Below are 21,822 nucleotides of genomic sequence, written 5' to 3' on the forward strand. Positions count from 1 at the left end.
AGTATTAACATGTCAAGGTTCCTGCTTCATGAGTGTGAAGATTTGCAGTTTTCTCCAATAACTATTTAGATATTTCAATAAATTTTTGTGAAACTTTGAGGTTTGAACTATTGATTGGGAAAAAAATAGCATTGTCAAGGTTTCACTTTGGGCTTTGGGTAATATCATAATATTTTCTGGATTTTTACAAACCCAAACAATCACTCAGGTAATGGAGAAAATGATCGCCAGAATAATCAATAATAAAAACAATAATTAATTGTAGTTCTATATAAAATAGGTCTAAATGAGCTTAACCTCAACCAACGAAAACAGTAAAATCATGCTTTTCCATTATTACATGAATAAAAGAAATTCATTGGAAAAATGTATCTATAGTAGTATAGCAGTCACAATATTAAGTATACTTATTTTTAGTACTTTAAGTACATTTTGCTAATCAAACTAAGAGACTTTTTTTTTTTTTTTAATGCACGACTTTTACGTGTAATTGAGTGCTTTTGCAGTGTGGTATTAGTACTTTGACTTACATAAAAGATCAAACTGCGTCCTCCACCACTGGCTATTGTCTGCATTGCATTTAGCCAGTTAAAAAGCTCTACTATCGCTGACTCTCTTGTGTGGCACATTGGGTCTTTGGTGAGAGCTCAGTGACACACCAAAAAGACTGAGTGTCACTAAATGTCTTTGTTTGCTTTATCTTCAGTCTTGTAACATAATGGGAGTGTCCAGTGTGTACATACAGTTACAAACCAGACAAACCATTTACTTTGCTTTCAGTAACAGTATTTTGAAAAACTAAACCTTAATCTTCCTTATGAACTATAATGAGCTTTTGGGATTATGGCGACCTGAAATGCGACAGGTCATCATTTTGACAGAACAGATTATTGAATTTGTGTTATTTGTTTCTGCTTTGTCAGTACCATTCCAGGTGACTCATCCATAATTGTGATGGTAATAATCCCTCACCTCGACCTCTCCTCAACACTTCCGTCTGACTGGGTCACCGGCTCCCATGACAGACCGGTATTATGAACATGTGATATTTGAGATAATGATAAAGTTCGACTGTTTTGTTTGTGTAATTTGTCCATTAATGGGGTGATTTGCACTTCACAGTCACAATACCGACTCCTCTGTTCTCTGCAATTGATACCAAGTAGTGTTTTCTTATTGTAATTACTTTTATCCCACAGGCCAAGCACAGCAGCCAGAAGGCTTACAGTATGTTTGACCAGTAAATGATGACAAATCTCTGCACCAGGACCTCCAAGGGAATTTGGAAGTCCTGATACTGCAGCAAGGACATTTGGAGAACAGAGAAAGCAGGATTCAAATTTAGGGCCTTATCCACACATATGATTCAAGAGAGTCAAGAATTTTTATTGTCATATGAACAGCAAAACAGGTAGTTATACTACTCAATGAAATTCTGATTTTGTTCATTCTCCCTAAAAAAAGACAACATATTAAAATAAATAAAGTAACAAGAACAACAATAAACAATTAAAAGCAACAACAAAGTGTTCAGTGTTATGAATATGTACATGTGTTGCGTGCAGCGTGTGTGAGTGATTCATTGAGAAGCCTGATGGCCTGTGGGTAGAAGCTGTTTGCCAGCTCTTCTGGTCCTGGACTTCAGACTCCTGTAGCATCTGCCTGATGGTAGGAGTGTGAAGAGTGAGTCTTGTGGATGTGTGCTGTCTTTGATGAGGTTGTGTGTTCTTCGTAGGACTCTGGTTTTGTCAAGAACTCACACAGAACAGAGTGACTGGACACAAATGCGCGACACAGACAAGGCTCAAGCAAAAAGACAGGTTTGTTACCGTTCAGGGTTCGGTACACAGAAGGTCAATCAAAACAGGCAGAGGTATCCAAAAACCGAGAGGCAAAAGGCAAGGTCCAAGAACAGAAGCAAGGTCGTAACAAACAGACTGTGACTACGACTTGGAAGAACGCTGGTACAAAGACTGTGAAAGTGCGATGAACTGGCGACGAGACAGTGAGACACACAGGGTAATATACACAAGGTGATGAGGGGAGATGGGAAACAGGTGCGGGAAGAAAAACAGGAAACAGGTGAGACAAGACAGGTGCAGGAAGTAAAACTCAAACAGAAACAACTGGTGAAGTGATTTCAAAATAAAACAGGAAAGCCAAGACATAAAACGTGCCCACAAAACAGAAACTTGACAGACATGACAGGTTTTGTAAATGTCTTGCAGTGAGGGGAAAGCTGCCCCAGCAATGTGCTGTGAAGTCTTGATCACCCTCTGGAGTGCCTTCCTGTCTTGTGCTGTGCAGTTTCCGTACCAGACCGTGACAGAGGCGGTAAGGACACTCTCGATAGTGCATCCGTAGAAGCAGCTGAGGATTTTGGTTGACATGCCAAATTTTCTCAGTCTTCTTAGAAAGCACAGTCTCTGTTGGGACTTCTTGATAATTTGTTGGGTATTGTGAGACCAGGTGAGATCCTCGCTGATGTAGGTGCCAAGAAACTTGAAGGTTTTCACCCTCTCCACCCTAGTCTAATCAATACACAAGGGTTTATGTGGCTCCTTTTTCCTTGTTCTTGGGTCGATGATCATCTCTTTGGTCTTGTCTATATTGAGATGAAGGTTGTTGTCATGACACCAAGTCACCAGGTCATTCAAATGATCAGCTCATTATCAAGCTCTGCAGAAGCCTGATAACGATCCTGATCATTTGAATCAGGTGTGTTGGAAGAGGGAAACATCTAAAACTTGCAGGATTGCGGCCCTCGACGACTGGAGTTCGACACCCCTGGTCTAGAGTGAAGATTTTCAGAAACTCAGGAGCTTTTTTATTGCCAAGTGAGCTTGCACACACAAGGAATTTGGCGTGGTCAAATCAAAAAATACTATGAAAAGAGACATAAGCTCTGGGTACAGTATTGACCACTGACTGTATATATATAGATGGACACTCAGTGACTCACCTGCAGTTGGTTTTGAAGCTCAGTGTGGTGGTTCTGGATGTTGACAGTGATTGTCTCCTCCAAGTTCCCAGGTATTCCAAAAGTTGGGTCATGAACTGTCCTGTGCCATGCCCCTAATCATGCATAACTTTAGGTCTTAATACAATTTAAATTGGTAAGTTATATAAAAATTCAGCCCCTGTAAAGTTGTCATTAATATTGGAATTAGATTAAAAATATATATTTTGCACCAGGTTGTAAGCATGTTTATTTCTGCTGTAAAGTTTAATATGGGGATGTACAGGGATTGACTTGCTTTTGGTGCAGTCTCAAGTGGTTAATGAAGGAACTGCAGTTTTTTTTCCTCTTCGGCAATAATTGATTGGGTCTTATTAGTCATCGTATGGCCTTCACTGGTTTGTCACGCTCTTATAATGTGGCTATACAACTAATCAACCAAGCCTCTGCTTCTTGTTTACATTGTCATGCACATCCCCAGTGTATGTGTGAATGTGTACATGTGATATGCATTTTCAGGTATGTTAGCAAGGATGATATGATTATACAATGCTCATCTGGATGGATTTAGCCCTAGACAGCTGGACCAAATAGGTGGCATAGGCCCCAAAAAACAGCAGTTTGGCTAATCCTGCTATGATTTTGTAATGCCATTAAAAATTAGGAAAAAAAAAACCTCAGCTTAAAAGCACAGGCTGCAAGTGAAGCCAGAAAGGAAGGGTAAAAATGTCAACAAAAGCTTCTTAAAACACTTCTACGTCTGTTCTAAACATTCTCCAAACTAATTCCTTGTTACACTATGACCTCCTCATAGGTCAAACGCTAATACATTCCGTGACAACTGGTTGGAACATATTGTGCGAAAACATGCCGGTGTCACATTGGTGCAGATTCATCCTGTAGTTAATCCCTGAACACCGCCAGGTATGAATGTGTTTGGAGCTAAGAAGATCAGGAATTAAACAGGGACCTACCTGGAATTTTTATTACTCTTATATAAGTGGCATTTCATAAGCTAATCTACCTTCCCCTGTGTCTGTGTATTAATGGGTCAGATGTTACCACAGAAAGGGAAAAAAATGTTTCAGTCAGCTGATGGAAGAGGGAGAAGATGAAGAGGTTATGGGCTAAACTGGCAGATTCTGCAGAAGGACAGAGATATTTGTGTTGATCCATTTGAGGAACAAGGACCTATTTTTTCTCTTTCTCTGCTTTCTTTAACTCTAAACCATTCACTGGACATGCAGTTATCATTATTTGCAGCGACACCTCATAAGGAGGTTTGGGTTGTGTGAACAAGGACCTATGTGGAATTTCTATCTCTAGATGTTGCAGACTCCATGTTTTCAAAACCAACTTTTTCCATCTTGGGTTCATCTTTTTGCACTTCTTGTTTGTTTGGAGGAGTTTTAAAAGCTTGATGCAGAACTGGAACCAGTCTGAATGTGTCGGCAATCGCTGCTGTTTCTTAGGTCTTTTCTGAACCAGGTGTGGTGTGCTCCCTCCACAGATGTGACTTCAAGTGGATTCAGGCTGTCTAGTCACAGTGTATTTAATTAGAGTGAAACATACCAAATTTGGGGATAAAAGTTGGTTACAGAATTATTCCAAAGTCCTTTGGTGCACCTTCATTTTGGAAAGATGCTGCATCTCTCAACAGGCCGTTGTCTCAGCAGACGTGTTGTAAACTGTCTGTCCACCCTGGATCATAGATCATATCTGCAGGCTCGTTGCGAGGAGCCCATAATGACTTCGGATTGGGGTGTCCCTCTGCTGCTGGCTCTGCTGGTTCTGGCTCTGATCTACTCCTTCGTCTATCTGCCGGCTGCGACCCAGCGAGCGCTACTGGAGCAGGCGCTCAGCAGCAACAACACCACTGCTGTGACCGACTGACTCACAGCTGAACTGGACGGATGGAGACACAGACAGAGCTGTCTCCTGCGGATCACCGTGCTTTCAAGTGTGAATTTTCATTAAGACTGCCTTAATAGATAGGAAATGTACTTACAGTAACTTTTCTGAATTGAAAACTGGCAGGTAGGAAGGAAACAGAGATTTGAACATTGCATTGATTTGTACTGTAGCTCAGACTTGTCAGTGTCAGAGAATAAGAAACAATATGTAGAAACTTAGTATTATAGTTTCTTAAGGTCAAAATGGGGATATTGTTTCCATTATATGCCTTAATGCAAAGAGTTACAAATAAATTTCTTGACTGTCTGATTGAAAAAAATGGCAAAAAGCATGTTCTCCTGTCACCGAACGTATCCCTGCATTTCATTTTATTGTATACTTGTATACTATATAGTCTAAGTCGTGACTGTCTTCATATTTTACTTCATGTTGACAATGTGATAGACAATAAAAAGACTGTTTTTCCCCCTTTACATGCAGAAAATAAACCATCTGAGTGAAATCTTTTATCCATGTTTAGTCTTTATGAGTCACAGTGGTTCAATGTAACAAAGTATATTTACTCAAGTACTTTTACTTTACTTCAGTCGTTTCTTTTTAAGACACTTTCTACTTCTGCTCCACTACATTTCAGAAAGGAAAAAATATACTTTTTCACTTCACTACATGTATTTGAAAGCTTTACTTACGTTGTACTTTTGCAAATTAAAAATGTGTACACAGACCTTACTTTTAAATGTGACAGTTCATATAAGTACAATGAAAATAATTAGTTATTTAATCAATTAGTTCATTGACAGAAAATTTGCAACTTTTAAAAATCTTTCAAAATACCTGCGACGCAGTTTTTCACTGTCTGCAGAATTTAAAAAAATTAAAACAATCAATTGTTAAGAATTTACGGGATAACTTGCAGATTAAGCAGCATTAAAAATAATTCTTTGCTACAGTTGGATACAGAATGATACAAAATAAGTTCCACTTTAACCAAAAACAACAGTAAAATCCTGTTTTCACATTAATTCATGGTAATAATAATGTAATGATATATAATGGGATGACAGTCAAGGGGGCATTTTTCTGCATTGAGTTCTTTTGCTCTTGATACCTTAATTGTATTTATTTTAATGATAATACTTACATAGTTTTGCTTCAGTAACATTTTAAAGCCAGACCTTGTACTTACTGTAATAAAGTACTTTTACAGTGTGGTTTGTAAGTAAATTATGTAATACACGTCTTTCAATACTGACAAGTAATGCAAAAAATAAATAAATAAAAATTGTCACCCATTATTGCAAAGCTTCTTGATTCTGCAAAACAAACATCCCACATGAGGCCTCGTACTGGTTGTTTGAATTGCCTTTATTAAAAGATACAGGATACTAGATTCGACACCAATATTTGAAGATGCAGCACTTGATTGTTACAGGCTGAGGCTTGAGATGCACACAGCTTCTTCCAGCCATCTGTACCTTTAAAACTATGCCAGTATATGGCCACCATTGACATCTGGATATTGCGTCTGTATTTTTATTCTTTTTTAATCACATTAAATCTTAGAGTAAAGTTGTAAAAAAGGAAAGAGAGAATCTTGCTAAACCATGCAACACCCAACAAGCCAACATTTACAATTAGTCTGAGACCACAACGATTCACTCAAATGGTATTTCAATGTTCAATATGTTCAGCTACAATGACAATATCATATCCAAACACAATAATGATATTCCTTATTTTTTAAGGGAGCTCGATTCATCCCTTCATATACGTCTCTGACAGAACTCCGGCATCTTCTAGCTTCAAAAGCAGAGTTTTATTCACATCTTGTGTCCTTGATACAGAAGGAAGGGCTAACGCTGTTCATTGTTATGGAGTGAGTAGTATCAAATCCTAAAGGACACACATGCATCTCTTTCTACAATATACACAGTTCAGTTACAGTCATTCATTGGTGTGCTCTTTCAAAAAAAACAAAGCTCCACAGAGACTTGAGAAAACCGGCGCTTTGAAAGCAACAGAAATGTCAAAAAACAGCTCATCTAAGTTCCATAAAACATTATTGTGTAGAAAGAAGTTATTCGTCTTTTTCATTCTGGTTTCTTAATGGTTCGAAAACACGATGTTTTGACAGTTTAGCCAGAGGTTAATTCAATTTTAGTGTTTTAAAACTTTTTTTTTTTAAACTTCCTGAAAAGATGGTGATGGATGCAAAATGAAAAAGAATCATGAAAACATTTAGTAGAAAACAGAAATCATTAAAAAAAAACAAAAAAAAAACAAATGCATTATGATATGAAAGCGAGAGAAAAGGATGCAGAAAAAGTAAAAAATATAAAAGAAAGAAAGAAACATGCAGATAAAATATAAATGTAAAAAAAAAACAAAAAAACTCCATTTACATCTCCTTTTCTTTTATTCGCTAATGCCCTGTTGCTTTCTAACCAGGAGGTATAATGATGCCTTTGATTCAGCAAGTTACAGCAGAATTATCAATCACTGTTTACTGTCATTGGATCATTTTGAAATAAATAAATAAATAAATAGATAGATAAACAAACAAACAAATAAATAAATAAATAAAACCTGAGTTTTTTACTTACTTTTTCTTCGTTTTTAAGCTGTTTTGTGTGTGTTCATTTGTGTTAGACATCAGATATGATGGTTATTCTCTAAGCAGATGCCCCTCTGAATGAAAAACGTGGATTTTAAAGCAGCTTAATTGCCTCCTGCTGCCGTTATTAACTGTTGTTTTCAGAACACCAGCATGTACTTGTTCTTTCTCATCTGTACCTTTGTCTCTCCCCCTGCAGCACCGGTTTTTAACCAAATCTGCTTATGTAGGAATCCAGGTTTCTCCCTGAATCTCCAAATGCTATCTGCATTTACATATTTCATCTCTCTCTTTAGGAAACTCTACCAGTCAGATATTAAATGTCTGCTTCACACCGTTCAGGGCATCGTCTTTCAGTATGCTGAACAATGTTGCAATAAATCAGAATAAATGGATGTTCCAGGCTACAGCAGCAGCAGCAGCAGCAGTTCATTGAGGTGTTTATTTCATTTCAGCTGTAAAAAATGATTTTGCCGTGTTTATGTTCTGTTTCTCTTTGCGCCTTAAACTGACTAAGCTCACTGTGTATATATGACATGATGAGGAGGAAGGCTGAGAGGAACTGAAAGTAATAGAAGAGGGAGACTTCATAATAATTCAGGATTGATCGGATGCAGATGTAGTTGTAACGCAGGAACAAAAGGCAGAAAGAGACGGGGATTCTCTTCTCTCAAAGTCCCAGTCGGGTTTCACGAGGCCTGCATTTAGTGCATTAAACAGACCAGGAGGAGAAAGGGTAGAAGATGGGAGGAAGAAGGAGGAAGAGGAGAAGGAAGAGGAGGAGAGCTACCTGTTCTTGGCCAGTGCAAGGCTGCTCTCACAGGAGGAAGAAGAAGAAGAGGGTGAGAGAGGGGGAGGACGAGAGAGGATGGAGGACAGGTGTGAAAGAAGGGAAGAGAGAAGCATCATCTCCCTCACACACTGCGTTAATTCCAGTCCTTGCTGACGTTGAGGTTCCACTCCCAGGATAAGTAGACATTCTTGTCGTCATCGATGAAGCAAGACTTGATCTGATACTGGCCGCGGGACATCAGGCCTTTGGGCGCCTCATCAGACGGGCATAGAAACTCCTGCTCCTCCGCCCGAGGTCCGTAACTTCCCACCATGCACACTACCTTGTTCACTGAGGGCAGGTACGAAATGAAGCTTTAGTGACCCAGCCATGCATCTGTCACACTGCTAAATGAGATATAGTTTGACAGATCTGCTTACAGGACATGGGGAGGACTACGTGAAGAAAAATGTAAAAAAGTTGTTTCTTTCTCCAGAGGAAGCAGAGCAAAATCTGATCATATGAGCTGACAAAGTAGTGTGATCATGTGACTTGTAAATACAGTTAGAAAGAAATGAGTTGCTCATCTAGTCTTGATGTTTGAGCTTTTGAAACATCCAAATCTTCAACTGTAACATCCAAATCTTCAACTGTAACATCCAAATGTTCATCTTTTAAAAAAGAAATGTCCTTTTCGAGTCTCAGAGTTATGTAGTAGATCTGTGAATAATGTCTGTTACTTGCAAACACAACAATTAAAGCTGATTTTTAAATGCCCTGTATTTAAAAATTATCTTAAATTAAAGATGTCAACAGAATAATAAAAAAAATAAAAGGTGGGAACATCCAACTCTAAGCCATTATTGGTCATGGTCAATAACCATTTAGCAGAATCAGCTTTTATTTATATCTTGTTTTATTTAACAGAGAGATACCTGACACTTTTTCATTTATTAGTGGTGCAAACAACTCAAACAGAGCTAGTACTGATGTGCATTTGCAATAATTTTTTATGCAGCTTTTGCGAATATTGTCTTCCTTTACAGCTCCTGTTTGCTTTGTTTTTCTCTTCATTTCAGCTAATTCCTCATAATACAGACAATAAATACAGCGGATTGTTGTATATTGGTTTCAGTGTATATGTTGTCTGATACATGCTGAGGGGGAAATGATTGCCACAGAACATAAAGCAGTAAAATATTGTTTAGGTAAGATATTTAGCAGACTAAATGATTTCTTGCTCTTACTATAAGAGGGAATCATTTGACACTCTTGTTCTTTCACCATTGTACACTTGCACGTAAAAAAGCCATCCACCTACCCAGAAAAACAGGATCCTAAAAAGGATTTTTCATGACGAAATAAATGAAATTTTGAGAAATAAAAACCAGAAGTGCACTTTATCTTGTCCGCTTCACTAACTGATGTTGAGCCGCTCTGCTGCAAAACTGCACACGATGGATGTTTAATTGTATTTAATTATGCATTTCAAAGTGCGACGGCCGAACTGAACTCACTTCTTACTCCTTTCCTGTAGGTCACATGACGGTACTTCAGGCCGGATACGATTTCTCTGTTCACCTGCAGATGAACACAGTCGCAAATATTTTGAGTATTCAGATTTTACACGTGGTTAAGTCACATTACTGTCTCACAAACTACATCTACACTACGTTAAAGGCTATTTCTTTTGTTTCTGCTGCTGCTGTTTTTCAGTCAAAGGCCACATGAAGGACTTTGAGCACCAACTCATAACTAATCTTCCATTTTCATTGTAAACAAAAAGGGAAAAAACTCCAATATCTGTACGTCATCATCAAAAAACTAGACATAATACGAGTCAGCCTTAGTCCAATATACAGTAGGCACTCTTGTGTGGCATATTTCTAAACTTAAAGTAATAAAAAATATTGCTGCTGCTTGGACCTTGAAATTATTTATTATGAAAAAAAAGTTTTGTAATTTTTAAAATCCGCTATTTTAAAGACATAATCAAATGCAGTCTGGCAGTCCTTTCCAATGTAACTATAATCTGGATGATTTAAAAAAAAATAAAAATTCAAAATCTAATCTGGGCTGATGATAGTTACTTATTTGTTTAATCTGATTTCATAATTTAATCCTGATAACCGGTAATCCATTACTACCCAACCTTGGTTTTGAATAAGGTGAACAGAATCACATGCAATAGAGGGGAAAAACTGGAGGATAAAAAAAAATGCTGTTGCTGTTATTGTTTTTTTGGTTTTTTTACACATACAGCAGTGAATTCTGTAGGACTATGATGAAGTGAAGCCTCTGGGATGAAATGCAACCTTTAAACAGCCTGCAGTGATGATGTTTGTCCAGCGAGTGTCCTCACAGCACAGCGGAGTCACTGAACTGTTTGGTTATTGCCCAAATAACTTTCTTTACCTTCAGGACCAGCACACACATTGACCCCTTTTGCTTGGTAAAGCCACACTGTCTCTCAAAAATCAAAGCAATATGGGGTAATTGGCTTCTAAATTACTCCATATCATCTTATATATATCTTAATAGGAAGATTTCCCATCGGCTGAGTGACCATTAAAGGGGGTTTTCTGGTGCGACCCGAGTTTTAGAAACAATTTCTGCTGTCAAATTGTGTGTTGCTCCTACTGACAACTCATCCTAACACCCCCTAAGTTATAATGTAACTGGCTTGATATTGTTGTTGGTGCATTTTTCTTCTTCCTGTGACAAACATGAGTAAATAAAACATTCATGAAAAGCTTTAAAAAAAATACTAGAATTGTTGCAAAATCCCTCATATTAGGCTTTAAGCGTGCATGTGAGTACGTTTCATGCCCCCGGGTCTGTATTGTGAAATCTGACAGCACAGATTTGGGGGGAAACAAACAAATAAACAAGCCGCTGTGCGTTCACATGCTGGCGGTTTATTTGGAACAGAGAAAGAAAAATGTTTGAGGAGGAAGAGAGCAGAGGTGTGAGAAAGTGCAAGAGGGTAACAAGTGACTACATGAGTGAAAAAGAAGAGAACAGACAGATGAAGCGAGAGAGAAGAAGAAGAAGAAGAAGAAGAAGAAGAAAAGGTAATGCTAAGAAGAAGGATGCAGAGGAAGTGGCAGAGAGAAGCTCAGTCGTGTGAGAACAGCTAACAGAAAAGTGTTCAGAGGAAAGAAGCACTCGTTTAGGGATCAAATCACAGCTCTCACTGACTCACCTTTTAGCCGGTTAAACAGCAGTTACGTGGACGGATTAGAGGTGAACTGGGTCGAATGTGAGGCTGTCAACTATGTCAGGATGAAGAGACATAACTCTGCTAGATGGTTCCTGTTTTCTACCTTTCATATAGTTCTAATAAAATAACACACTAGGAGTCTATAATAGAAGCACCAGGAGACACCAGCATGCTTTTAAAACTGGCATTCAATAAGAACGCTTTACTCTAAGCTTATTTTAGGTCACTTATTGAATTAAAGTATTGTATCGTACTTATATCTTATTGCTTTTTCACTTTTAAGGCACTGGATTTCTTATGTTATGTTTTTTCCAATAGCTGGCAAAACAGTTTCCTTCAGGATTAAAAAAGTTTAATCTTGTCTTAACCTAATTTAACTTAATCTTTCTTATTAGGTATGTTTTACTTGGTACTCAAACATCCCACTTGTTTGTTTTTTCATCACTGTGTGTCCTATTGTTTATTATGTATTTCGTCTTGTGTGTCCTGTTGTTTATTGTTGTTCTGTCTCACTGTGTAAGTTTTAATCGTGACCTGCAGATCAAAATTAGCTTCTGGCTATTTCAAATACATCAAATGGTACAAGTCATGTTTAATATTGTGCATGCTTAGATACAATTAGTTTTAGTATACAACTACAAATATATGTGGATATGAAGTTAGTTCTGCCCGTGTTTGGTCATAAACAAAGGTATTTTCAAATGAAAACACTGACATGATAATGGCCCAAAAGGAATAGTCATCATCAAAGTGATTCCAGTTCATTCTGAGGGGAACATGAACACACCATTTCATCCTTCTAATAGCTGCTGAGACATTTAGCCACAAATAGAATCACAAGTGGAAATCTCATGGTGGTGCTTGAGGAAAATTTAGAGGATCAACAAAGTCACAAGGCTGATTTTTCTGCTGCAGGAGCTCTCAGGACAGTTTAGAACAGCGCTCCAACCACACGATCCCTATGTGGCTTCTTTATGGGCCTTTCTTTTTGAGAAAAGAAGATGCACACGACTTGGTTGAAATCAGAGACAACAACAGGAAGTGCCATTTTTTCTGAGGCAGACTTGCCCTTTTTCATCAATAATAATTCAGTAAACATCCCAGCTCATGTCATTGTTGTATTTCCTACATGTTCACAGAACGTTTTTCCTCTCTTTTTGTAGTTGGCATCGCAGTCGCAGCTGTCAGATCTAACGCTACAATGGAAACAGAAAAGCTGAAAGGCCCGATTTGTGCCACCTGCATTTCCTGTAGTGGAAATCTGCAAATTAAGACACATTTTAATAATTTCATGGCTGTTTATACAATGCTTTTTGCGATATTTCGGTGGAAATTAAGATGTCAATTCACTGGTGGCGCTGAAAGGGAAAGCAAAGGGATCGCCAAAGTCAGCAGGCTTCATCTGCTGTAGGATAAATTGTCGTCATCTCAGCCAAACTTTGCTGAGATGTTTCAGTCTGGATCAGTGGATCAGAGGACTGACAAACTTGTCATCAATTAAAATCCTCCCAAAAGACTAAGGAAGACACACTAAACAAATCGCTTTCTGCTTTTAGAAATGTAAAAAGAATCAATTGTCTGACTTGAGAAACTTACTTACTTACTGACATTAAATGGCATTTCCACAAATCCTTACTGGCACTATAAAATTAAACAGCACTGAAAAAGCTCATTAAATATGATAATGGTCTTGTTTGATGGTGTGGTTTGATTTTATAGTTTGTGCCCCGCTCAGCAAAGTCCCTTTATCGCTTACAGTAAATACCTGATCGTCTGTTACATACACCCAGTGGTCCATCTGTGGTATAATGCACAGTGAGTCTCCTCCAGGAACCTCTGCGGCTCCATCCATCTTACCTTGAAGTGTATCTTTAGTCTGTATTTCACTCCATCCTGTAAGGTGAAGCTCTTCTCCTTCAGAGCGCTCAGGTCTCCTGCACAAACAAACAACAACAAAGAGACAATGAAACATGTTCAACAGGACACGTGCGACATCACTTCTGTCTGCACGACGATGACAACATGCAGAATGACTCATTGTGAAGTCACACTGTCGCTGATTCACACGCAAAGAGATGCATCTTACATTTATCATAGCAGGAGCTCACAAACTTGTAAAAAGAGAATCGTCTTCATTCTCAAACGCTGTATTTTTACATGATATTTTAGTAGACAGTAGTTCTGAACCTTTCTTATTGTGCAAACACTAGATTAGAGGTGATTTAATATATACAATACAATTAAATACAGTATAATATACTATGATGCAAAACAATATCCATCCATCCATTATCTATACACCGCTTAATCCTCACTAGGGTCACGGGGGGCTGGAGTCTATCCCAGCTGACTCAGGGTGAAGGCAGGTTCACCTGGACAGGTAACCAGTCTATCACAGGGCTACACTTAGAGACAGACAACCAAGCACACTCACATTCACACCTACAGACAATTTAGAATCACCAATTAACCTCAACGTGTTTTTGGACTGTGTGGGAGGAAGCCGGAGAACCCGGAGAGAACTCACGCTGCACGGGGAGAACATGCAAACTCATGTCCCCCCCACCGGGACGTGAACCAGCAGCCCGCAAAACAATATGGTTTTCTTTAACTTTCAGGATTTTTTGTAAATGAATGTGAGAGTTTTAAATTTAAATTTAAACTGCATGTCAAGTTTACTTCTTTCTGGAAAAGTCTTTATTTAGATCGAGTGTAATATTGGGGATGATCTGTAAGGGTCTGGTTATATTAAAGTTACTCAGAATACATACTGTTAGAAACTATAGTGGTACAGTCCCAGTGTACACAGAATTAGAAGTGAGGCCAAATACCTCAAATAAACTCTCTAAAAATACAGACTATGGGAACTAACTGTAATACAATAGGGCAGGGGGGTCGAACTCCGGTCCTCGAGGGCCGCAATCCTGCATGTTTTAGATGTTTCCCTCTTCCAACACACCTGATTCAAATGATCAGCTCATCATCAAGCTCTGCAGAAGCCTGATAACGATCCTGATCATCTGAATCAGGTGTGTTGGAAGAAGGAAACATCTAAAACTTGCAGGATTGCGGCCCTCAAGGACCGGAGTTCGACACCCCTGCAATAGGGGCTGGAAAAACACGCCAGTACGCTTGCTTAGTGGTGTAAGATATCATAAATGTGGCTCACTGCATTCTACTCACTTTCAGCCAAATCCGGAGAAAAGAATCTCAAAACTATACAAGTGATGCCTTTTACTTTCAACCCTGCTGCAAATTCTGACATATTGATTATTTATTGTATCCTTTGCACAATAAAACTGTCTTACAGATACGCTGGGGAGGGGGGGGGGTCCAGCGTGAAAGCACAGAGCAATCACAAATGCATCTACTGCCTAATCACTTTATATGTCAATTTAAACCCAACCATCAGCCCTGAGTGCTTCCTAATGGACAGAGAGAAGCATAGGACGGAAAGGAGGAGCAGATGAAGGAGAGATAGAGGAATGGGATGCATAAAAAACAGATATGAGAAGGAAGAGAGGCAGACAGGCAAAGGAAGAAGGACACAAACAGTGTTACGGTACAACTTGGCAGCGCAGTGTGCAGGGTGAGAGGTCTGCTGTCCCCCCACATTAAAAATATATGCACTTGTGGCACATTTAGCCACTTAAAGTAAAAGCCTCCAACAGCTAACACATTGCTGTTGACTTATGAAAATCTCCACACTGTTTTCGTGTTGACTGTCATGTCTTCACTTTCATTAAGAATCTGCTCGCCCTCACCCCTCCTGTGGTTTGGGAGCTTTTATGCCGCCATATGAAACACTTTTAAACTCCTCATTAGATAAAAATCAAACATGTCATTAAGCTGATAAAGCCGTTCCTCACGAGCTGACATTTCAGAGATTTTTCACGTCTCTATTTCTGTCTCATTTCACCCATCTCCCTCTTTTTTGAACTGCAGCATGTAACTCCCCTCTCAGCCATCCTCCGTCTTATTCATCTCCTCCTTCTCTCCCTTCTCCTTCGTCTCAGGAGACAAAGAGGGGAGAAAGGATGCTGGCCTCCCCTGGGAACGTCTGACTGAGAAAATAGGTCAGTGTGGAGAGCTGTCTACCTGTTCTACTCACACTCACATTCACACGGGAATGAAAACATGCAAGTATGCATGCAAGGACCGTGCATGCACAGGCAAATCCACGCGCTGGATTTCCAGCTGCACCCTCAGCAGAAAAAAGCTAAAATGTTACAGAATAAATGAGCAGAAACATGTCTCTCCCACAATAAAATACCCATGGTGGTTTATTTTTGTGATCTAGTTCACAAAATATACCACAACATGTTTTAATTTTCTCTTACGTTTTCATTTTATTTAAAACCTTGGAGAACACATAAAGAAAAAACCCTCGTTTTCAGTGTTGCAGAGGCACGTACAATAAATATGGAAAATCAAATTGCAATAAATGAAGAACAGGGCTATATCTTCATCCGTCCTCACTGACAGGGCAGGAAAGACAGATTTTTTGATATACAAGGCCATGGTGTGTCCAATAACTTCCTCCAGTGATGATTCTTAAGGCGATGTGATATACTGCATCGAAAGGTTTAAGTGGGAAACGGGCTGCCTCTATTTCTTAAATAAAGGAAAATGTCATTGATCTCTGAGCACATGATTACAACATGTCAATATGGACTTCAGTAGCCATTTTTCATTAACCCAAATGCCTGGATATGTATACTGTTGCACTCTTTATATCATGGTCTTATTACATGACTACCATTGTCAATATTTCTAGCATTAGAGAACAGCATCCATACTGTAATTTCACAGTTAAGGAGCAGCCTCATATTATGGATTTGTGTTTAAGAAGGTTAAATGACAGCGTGGCAGCTTAAACTTAATTTAAAAAAAAATAAAAAAAATAGAACAGTAAAGGGTCATGTCATCTGCATAGAGATGGAAGTTACAATTGTGCAATGCAGAGGTAATATTGTTTATATAGGCAGTAAATGAGTAAATATAGTAGGAATATGAGGTATACTATGTAGGAGTGAGGGTTTGGTTTGTCCAACAAAAGCATATTATAGTGATTTCAGAAAAGTAATATACTCTATTTTTTCCTTCCACCTGTTTATTGGACAGTTAGTTATTTAGAACAAATTACTCAAAATACAGTTTAAATTTAAAATATCATGCACAGTTAATGATATGTGATGCATTATGATGGCTTGAACTCCCCAACACAGTATAAAGTTAGCAGTTAATGAGACTGTGCTGTCTGTCTGACTGCTCAGTGGTGCTTTGAGACAAATGTGTTTGATCTTGAACATAGGCAAAGCACAAGTTAGCAGATTTCTCTTTTTTTGTGCAGTAAGAGGGTAAAAAGGTTTGACAAGGATTGAATATGTGAACCAAATTTCATGGCCATCCCTGCAAGACTAAAAATGTCACCTTCACAAGAATGCTGCTCCAGTAAATTGTCCAGTATTCATATATTGTTAACAGCTGACTTTTGTACTTTACATAAGTTTGAATGACCAGTTTTTTAATCTTTTTAAACTGATTTGTCACATTTTAGTTAAATAAATTAACTGAACAGTACTTGTTCCATTGACAGTTTAGATTATGGTAGTTAATGGTGTCAAACACTGCAGACAAACTGTTAAAGTTCCTCTCTGTTTGTTGATTTACCCCCTACAAACTAATTTCTGTGCATCAAAGTGACACATTTCGAAGTTGTTCACAATAAAAACTATCCCTCTCCACCATTCTTCCAGGTTCAGTGCAGATCCAGCACACCAGCTCACCTATAACTGCTCAAACACTGTAAAACTGCTCAACACTACCCAATCACAAGTTTTAATATTGGAGTAATTCAGCCATAAACGTTGGACCCAGAAACCAATTGTGAAAAAGAATGTTAACAGTCCCACCTGACAAGCTTCGTTTTATCTGTTATTAAACCCTGAAAGTCTGAATCCATGCAGTTGACTGCTTATTTTCATCATAATATATATATATATTTTAAAAAACATCATATGGACATAATAACAAGATTAAACACTTCATTTGCACCACAGGGGGTCTTCTACATTGTCACAGTTTCAGTGGACTGATTCGACCTAAAATCACAGCAAATATGCAGACAGACAGCGAGATTAGACATTGGCTTGCTCTAAAAGCATTTATCCTCTTCCCCCTCTGCGTGTTTGCACAGGGAGCGTTTCATTCTCTGCTGCTGAAATGGCAGATGAAATTCAGGCAAGCATCAAGTTCTTTTGAATTAATTACCATGTATCCCCCCTCCCCCCGACACTTTTTTAAAGATCCTTCCCATTATTATATGAATTTCATACACAAAGTACCCCTGAAGTGATCACATGTTACGTACAGGGTAGGATGAATGCCACTGAGGCTGCTCGGTGTCAAGCCTATGCAATGTGTCCTCGTATACGCTTGTGCGCTCAGCAAAAACAACCCTGGGAGCATGAAAGTTTAACAAAGTCAAGCTTGCATTTAGGGCACTAAAGCAGTGACATGTCACAGTCAAGGTGGATGCTGCTTTGTATGGTGCGATCTGGCAGCAGTCCACAGATTTACGAGGGTTGTGTTAAACCTTACGACATGATCATGTGGTTGCGTAGTGACATGTAAAGTAAAAAATAAAAAAACAAATGCAATTTAAGAATATTACAGAAATTGTTTGGATGCATCTTGCTTGATTCGTTTTATTAAACACAATTAATCTAGTGAATTTCTGTCACATATAGATGATGATTCAGAGTAAGTTTTGTAGAAATTGCCTTAAAATGAGATATATGATACATTCCTTAGACCAAACTAGGTCACTGTATGTGCCCACATGTTTTTCCACGGGTGGCCGCGTTTGGAAATGAATCTCTCCTCCCGGTAATCTTACTGCTGCAGCTACTGGGACACAGAAACATAATCTGCTTTTTGTGCCTGACAACTTTTTTTTTTTTTTCATGTTTTAGCAGATAAACATTCACTCCCATTGATCTAAATGCAAGAAACCAAAAACAGAACGAGCGGAAATGACTAAAACTAAAGCGGACAGTCTGATGGCAGCAGGCTTGCGCTCTCGTGTAAAGAAATGTCGATAAAAGGCAGGATGATATTTAAAGCAGAGAGTGATATACTCAAAATGAGAAATGCCAAGTAGCTATGTGTGAGTGAGATCGTCCTTTCTGTCATTATTCTTGGGATCAATATGATGAAGCAATGTAGGTTTCTTTGTCAGAATGCTGTAGGAAAGAGCGAGCTGATTGCTATGATAAAATGCAGGTTATTGTCTGGGTCTTATTTTGGTAGACTTCTGCACATTGCAACATGAAATCCAACAGGACAAGATTGGATTCTGTAAATTCTCCTTTATCGCACAGAAAACTACAAATGCACATTGATGCAAACCTTGGGGTTTCTTCCTTTTCAGTGATTTCAGTGAGTGACTTTTCCAGATCTAAGTAATTACCTCGTTGAGTACAGGGCTTCTGTTACATAAGAATAAGGGTCAAACATACAGAAAGAACCAAAGCTGCAATAAAATAATCATTCAAGGTTAAGGTTTTGAGATTAGTCGTTCTTAGTTCACATCTACAAAACTGTGATTCATTTGTCAGGCATGACTCAGTTATTTGAGGTCAGAGTGGCTTCCTTTTAAATAAGCAAATGTGTAAATACTACAGTTAAACTCTAATTTACTCGTATCTATGCCAAATTTTAATTCATAGTTAGTTTTTAGTTATAGTTTTTAACAGATCATTAGGTTTCTTCTGGTTGGAAATGACATAAGTAAGATCCCAAGAAGGTAAAACATGAATTTAACTTTCAACTATTATGTAGCTGCACAATTTTTTTTATCAAAAATGTACTTTCACAAAACCACACCTACATAAAGATTTTGGTCATCAACTCTGTGGTCAGATGAGATGAAAATGGACGAAGAAAGGTGAAGCATTCAGGTCCAAAATCACCATCCAGACAGTCAGGCATAGTGGTGAGAATGTAATGATCTGGGGTTGTTTTCCAGCCAACGGGTCAGGCAGCCTTGTTAAAGTAAACGGCATCATGAGAAAATAGGGTTGCATTAAGATTCTGGAGGAAAACATCAGGCAGCCAGCAGGAAAAACTTGGCCTTGTGCAGCATTGGAGCTTCCAACAAGACAATGATGTGAAACATACAGCCAACGTGTTGAAGAAATGGTGGAGAGAAAACAATATCAGCATTTTGGAGTCCAGGGGCCTCATTTATCATCAGTGCGTACGCACAGATATGTGCGTAGAGCGTGCGTACGAACATTCCTATGCAAGGTATGGAATTTATCAACTTGTACTTATACTTAGGAATGTGCATAAATATACGCACACCTCTGACCATGCGTACGCACATAATCTAGCAGTAGAACAGTGAATCTACAAATAAAAAGTATTCAGGGATTTTCCAGCGTGAGGTTGGAGATGTATGAGGCATTTCCAGGCACCACTGAGCAGGATCAAGCCGGCAGTGTTGGATGCCATACCTCCCCTGGTCCCAGCCTACATCCAGTTGGATGCCATAACTCCCCTGGCCCCAGCCTACATCCAGCTCCCTTACAACCATCACCGATGAGCCCAAATCAAACGGGGACTTAACGCCGTCGCTGGATTCCCAAACATAAGTGGAGCCATAGACTGCACCCACATCACAATCAAAGCAGCATCACTAGACGAGCTTAATTTTGTAAATAGAAAAGGGTTTCATTCAGTCAACGTACTGATCATTTGCGATGCGCATTTGTGGCTTTCCAACGTTGTTGCCCGGTGGCTTGGAGGAACACACGACTCATTCATTGAGCAGAACAGTTCTGTGGGTCTCCAAGCAGGAGCTGCTGAAGACGGCTGGCTTATTGGTGAGTGTCACAGAGTGTGGAAATGTTGTAGCTGGACTTTGTTTGGTTATTAAACATGTAGTGATCAGGGTTATCCACTGGGTGAACGTTTGGTATTAATTCGTTCTCCTCCAGTTGCAGCCATTTCTCTTTTATGGACTGTGATGCGTTTTTTGACACTGAGCTTAACGTCAAACCACTTTTTAAAATTTTTGCCGCCGATCTCTCCTCTGACCAACAGAAATAACTGCGGTGGTTATCTTGTCTGCAGTATTTTTTCTTTCGCTGCTCATCCCAACATTTCACACACCAAACAATATTTTCTGGTTTGCTTCAACCTCGCTGACAAGTACCTCGATCTCAGTTTCATAAAAGTTCCTCTTTTTCACCCTTTTTGCCACGATGATGACGACAGGTGAGGAAAAAATAAATCTTCACTTGCTTTATAAAGAGGCGTGTTGTTGCCCTGTATGGTGATTTGGAGGCGTTCCTGAAGGCAACGTGCACGAGCACGGAGGTTAAGAACAAGTGGGATTTATCAACACTGATGTACGTACGACCCCCGTACGCACATTTGATAAATACAGATTTTTTTGTACTTACGCACACTCTACATTTCATTTGTACGACAGAATTTAGAAACTCTTTTACGCACTGAGGATAAATGAGGCCCCAGGTCAGAATACCATTGAGACTCTGAAGGAAATTGAAGACTAGAGTGATGGCATGGAGGTCTACCAATTATAAGAACAGTTTATCACTAATGAAGAGTTATACACATGGCATTTTTAGTAATATTGGGAAAAAATATATATATAGTTTGTCACTTGTTCGTGAGAAACCTGTCAATCAATTAAAAATTTAAATCAGAATCTGAAGTGGATATGAATATTTTTTTGTCTCAAACTAGACCACAAAGCAAAAGCTCAGACTTCTGGACTTCTTTCCACCTGTCCTGCTGCTATGACAGAGATCCAGAGGTTATATCCAACAGATAGTTCACACCCTCCGAGTGCACGAGGGAACAGTTTTGATCTGAGAAGTTAAGGTTGAAGACGTGGACCCAAACAAGCCTGCCGGAGTGAAAGGTCTCCAATGGGGCGACCAGTCAAGCGTGCAGAGAGACTGAGTGTCTCCTTTTCTCTTCTCCGCTCACAGCAATCATCTTTACTCTGGTGCAATGCATCTCAGCCTGTGTTTTTCCATCCTGTCTTCTTCTTCTCTCTTCAACATCAGCACACACACACACACAAAGCTGCACTGTTAGCAGCCCATAGTGTATAATGGGGTCTCTAATGCATTCAGCCACCAATGGAAAGTCCATTTCACATCCAGTCCTGCAGGCCCGGCAATCTGACTGCAACATGATACACCAATACGGCCGATTATTACACTGCAGCTACTCTACGGATTCATAATGGGAGATATTTTCCCTCTTACACTGTCTCTTTTTTTCTCCTCCTCTAGTTC

At 39.0% G+C, this 21,822-nt stretch overlaps 1 protein-coding gene across 1 annotated transcript in view; it reads right to left on the minus strand.

Moving 5' to 3' along the window:
- Positions 1–7,973: 7,973 nt before the first annotated feature.
- Positions 7,974–21,822, minus strand: part of arhgdig (Rho GDP dissociation inhibitor (GDI) gamma) — a 39,321-nt gene continuing 25,472 nt past the window's right edge. The window contains exons 5-7 of the mRNA XM_008288748.1: positions 13,340–13,416; positions 9,777–9,840; positions 7,974–8,610 (exon numbers count right to left, since the gene is read on the minus strand). Coding sequence (XP_008286970.1) covers positions 8,414–8,610; positions 9,777–9,840; positions 13,340–13,416 — 338 coding nt within the window. The 3' untranslated portion in view covers positions 7,974–8,413. The remainder of the gene's footprint in view (positions 8,611–9,776; positions 9,841–13,339; positions 13,417–21,822) is intronic.

Source organism: Stegastes partitus, unplaced genomic scaffold (genome assembly GCF_000690725.1).
Source record: "Stegastes partitus isolate 25-593 unplaced genomic scaffold, Stegastes_partitus-1.0.2 Scaffold572, whole genome shotgun sequence".
In the NCBI taxonomy this organism is placed as follows: domain Eukaryota; kingdom Metazoa; phylum Chordata; class Actinopteri; family Pomacentridae; genus Stegastes; species Stegastes partitus.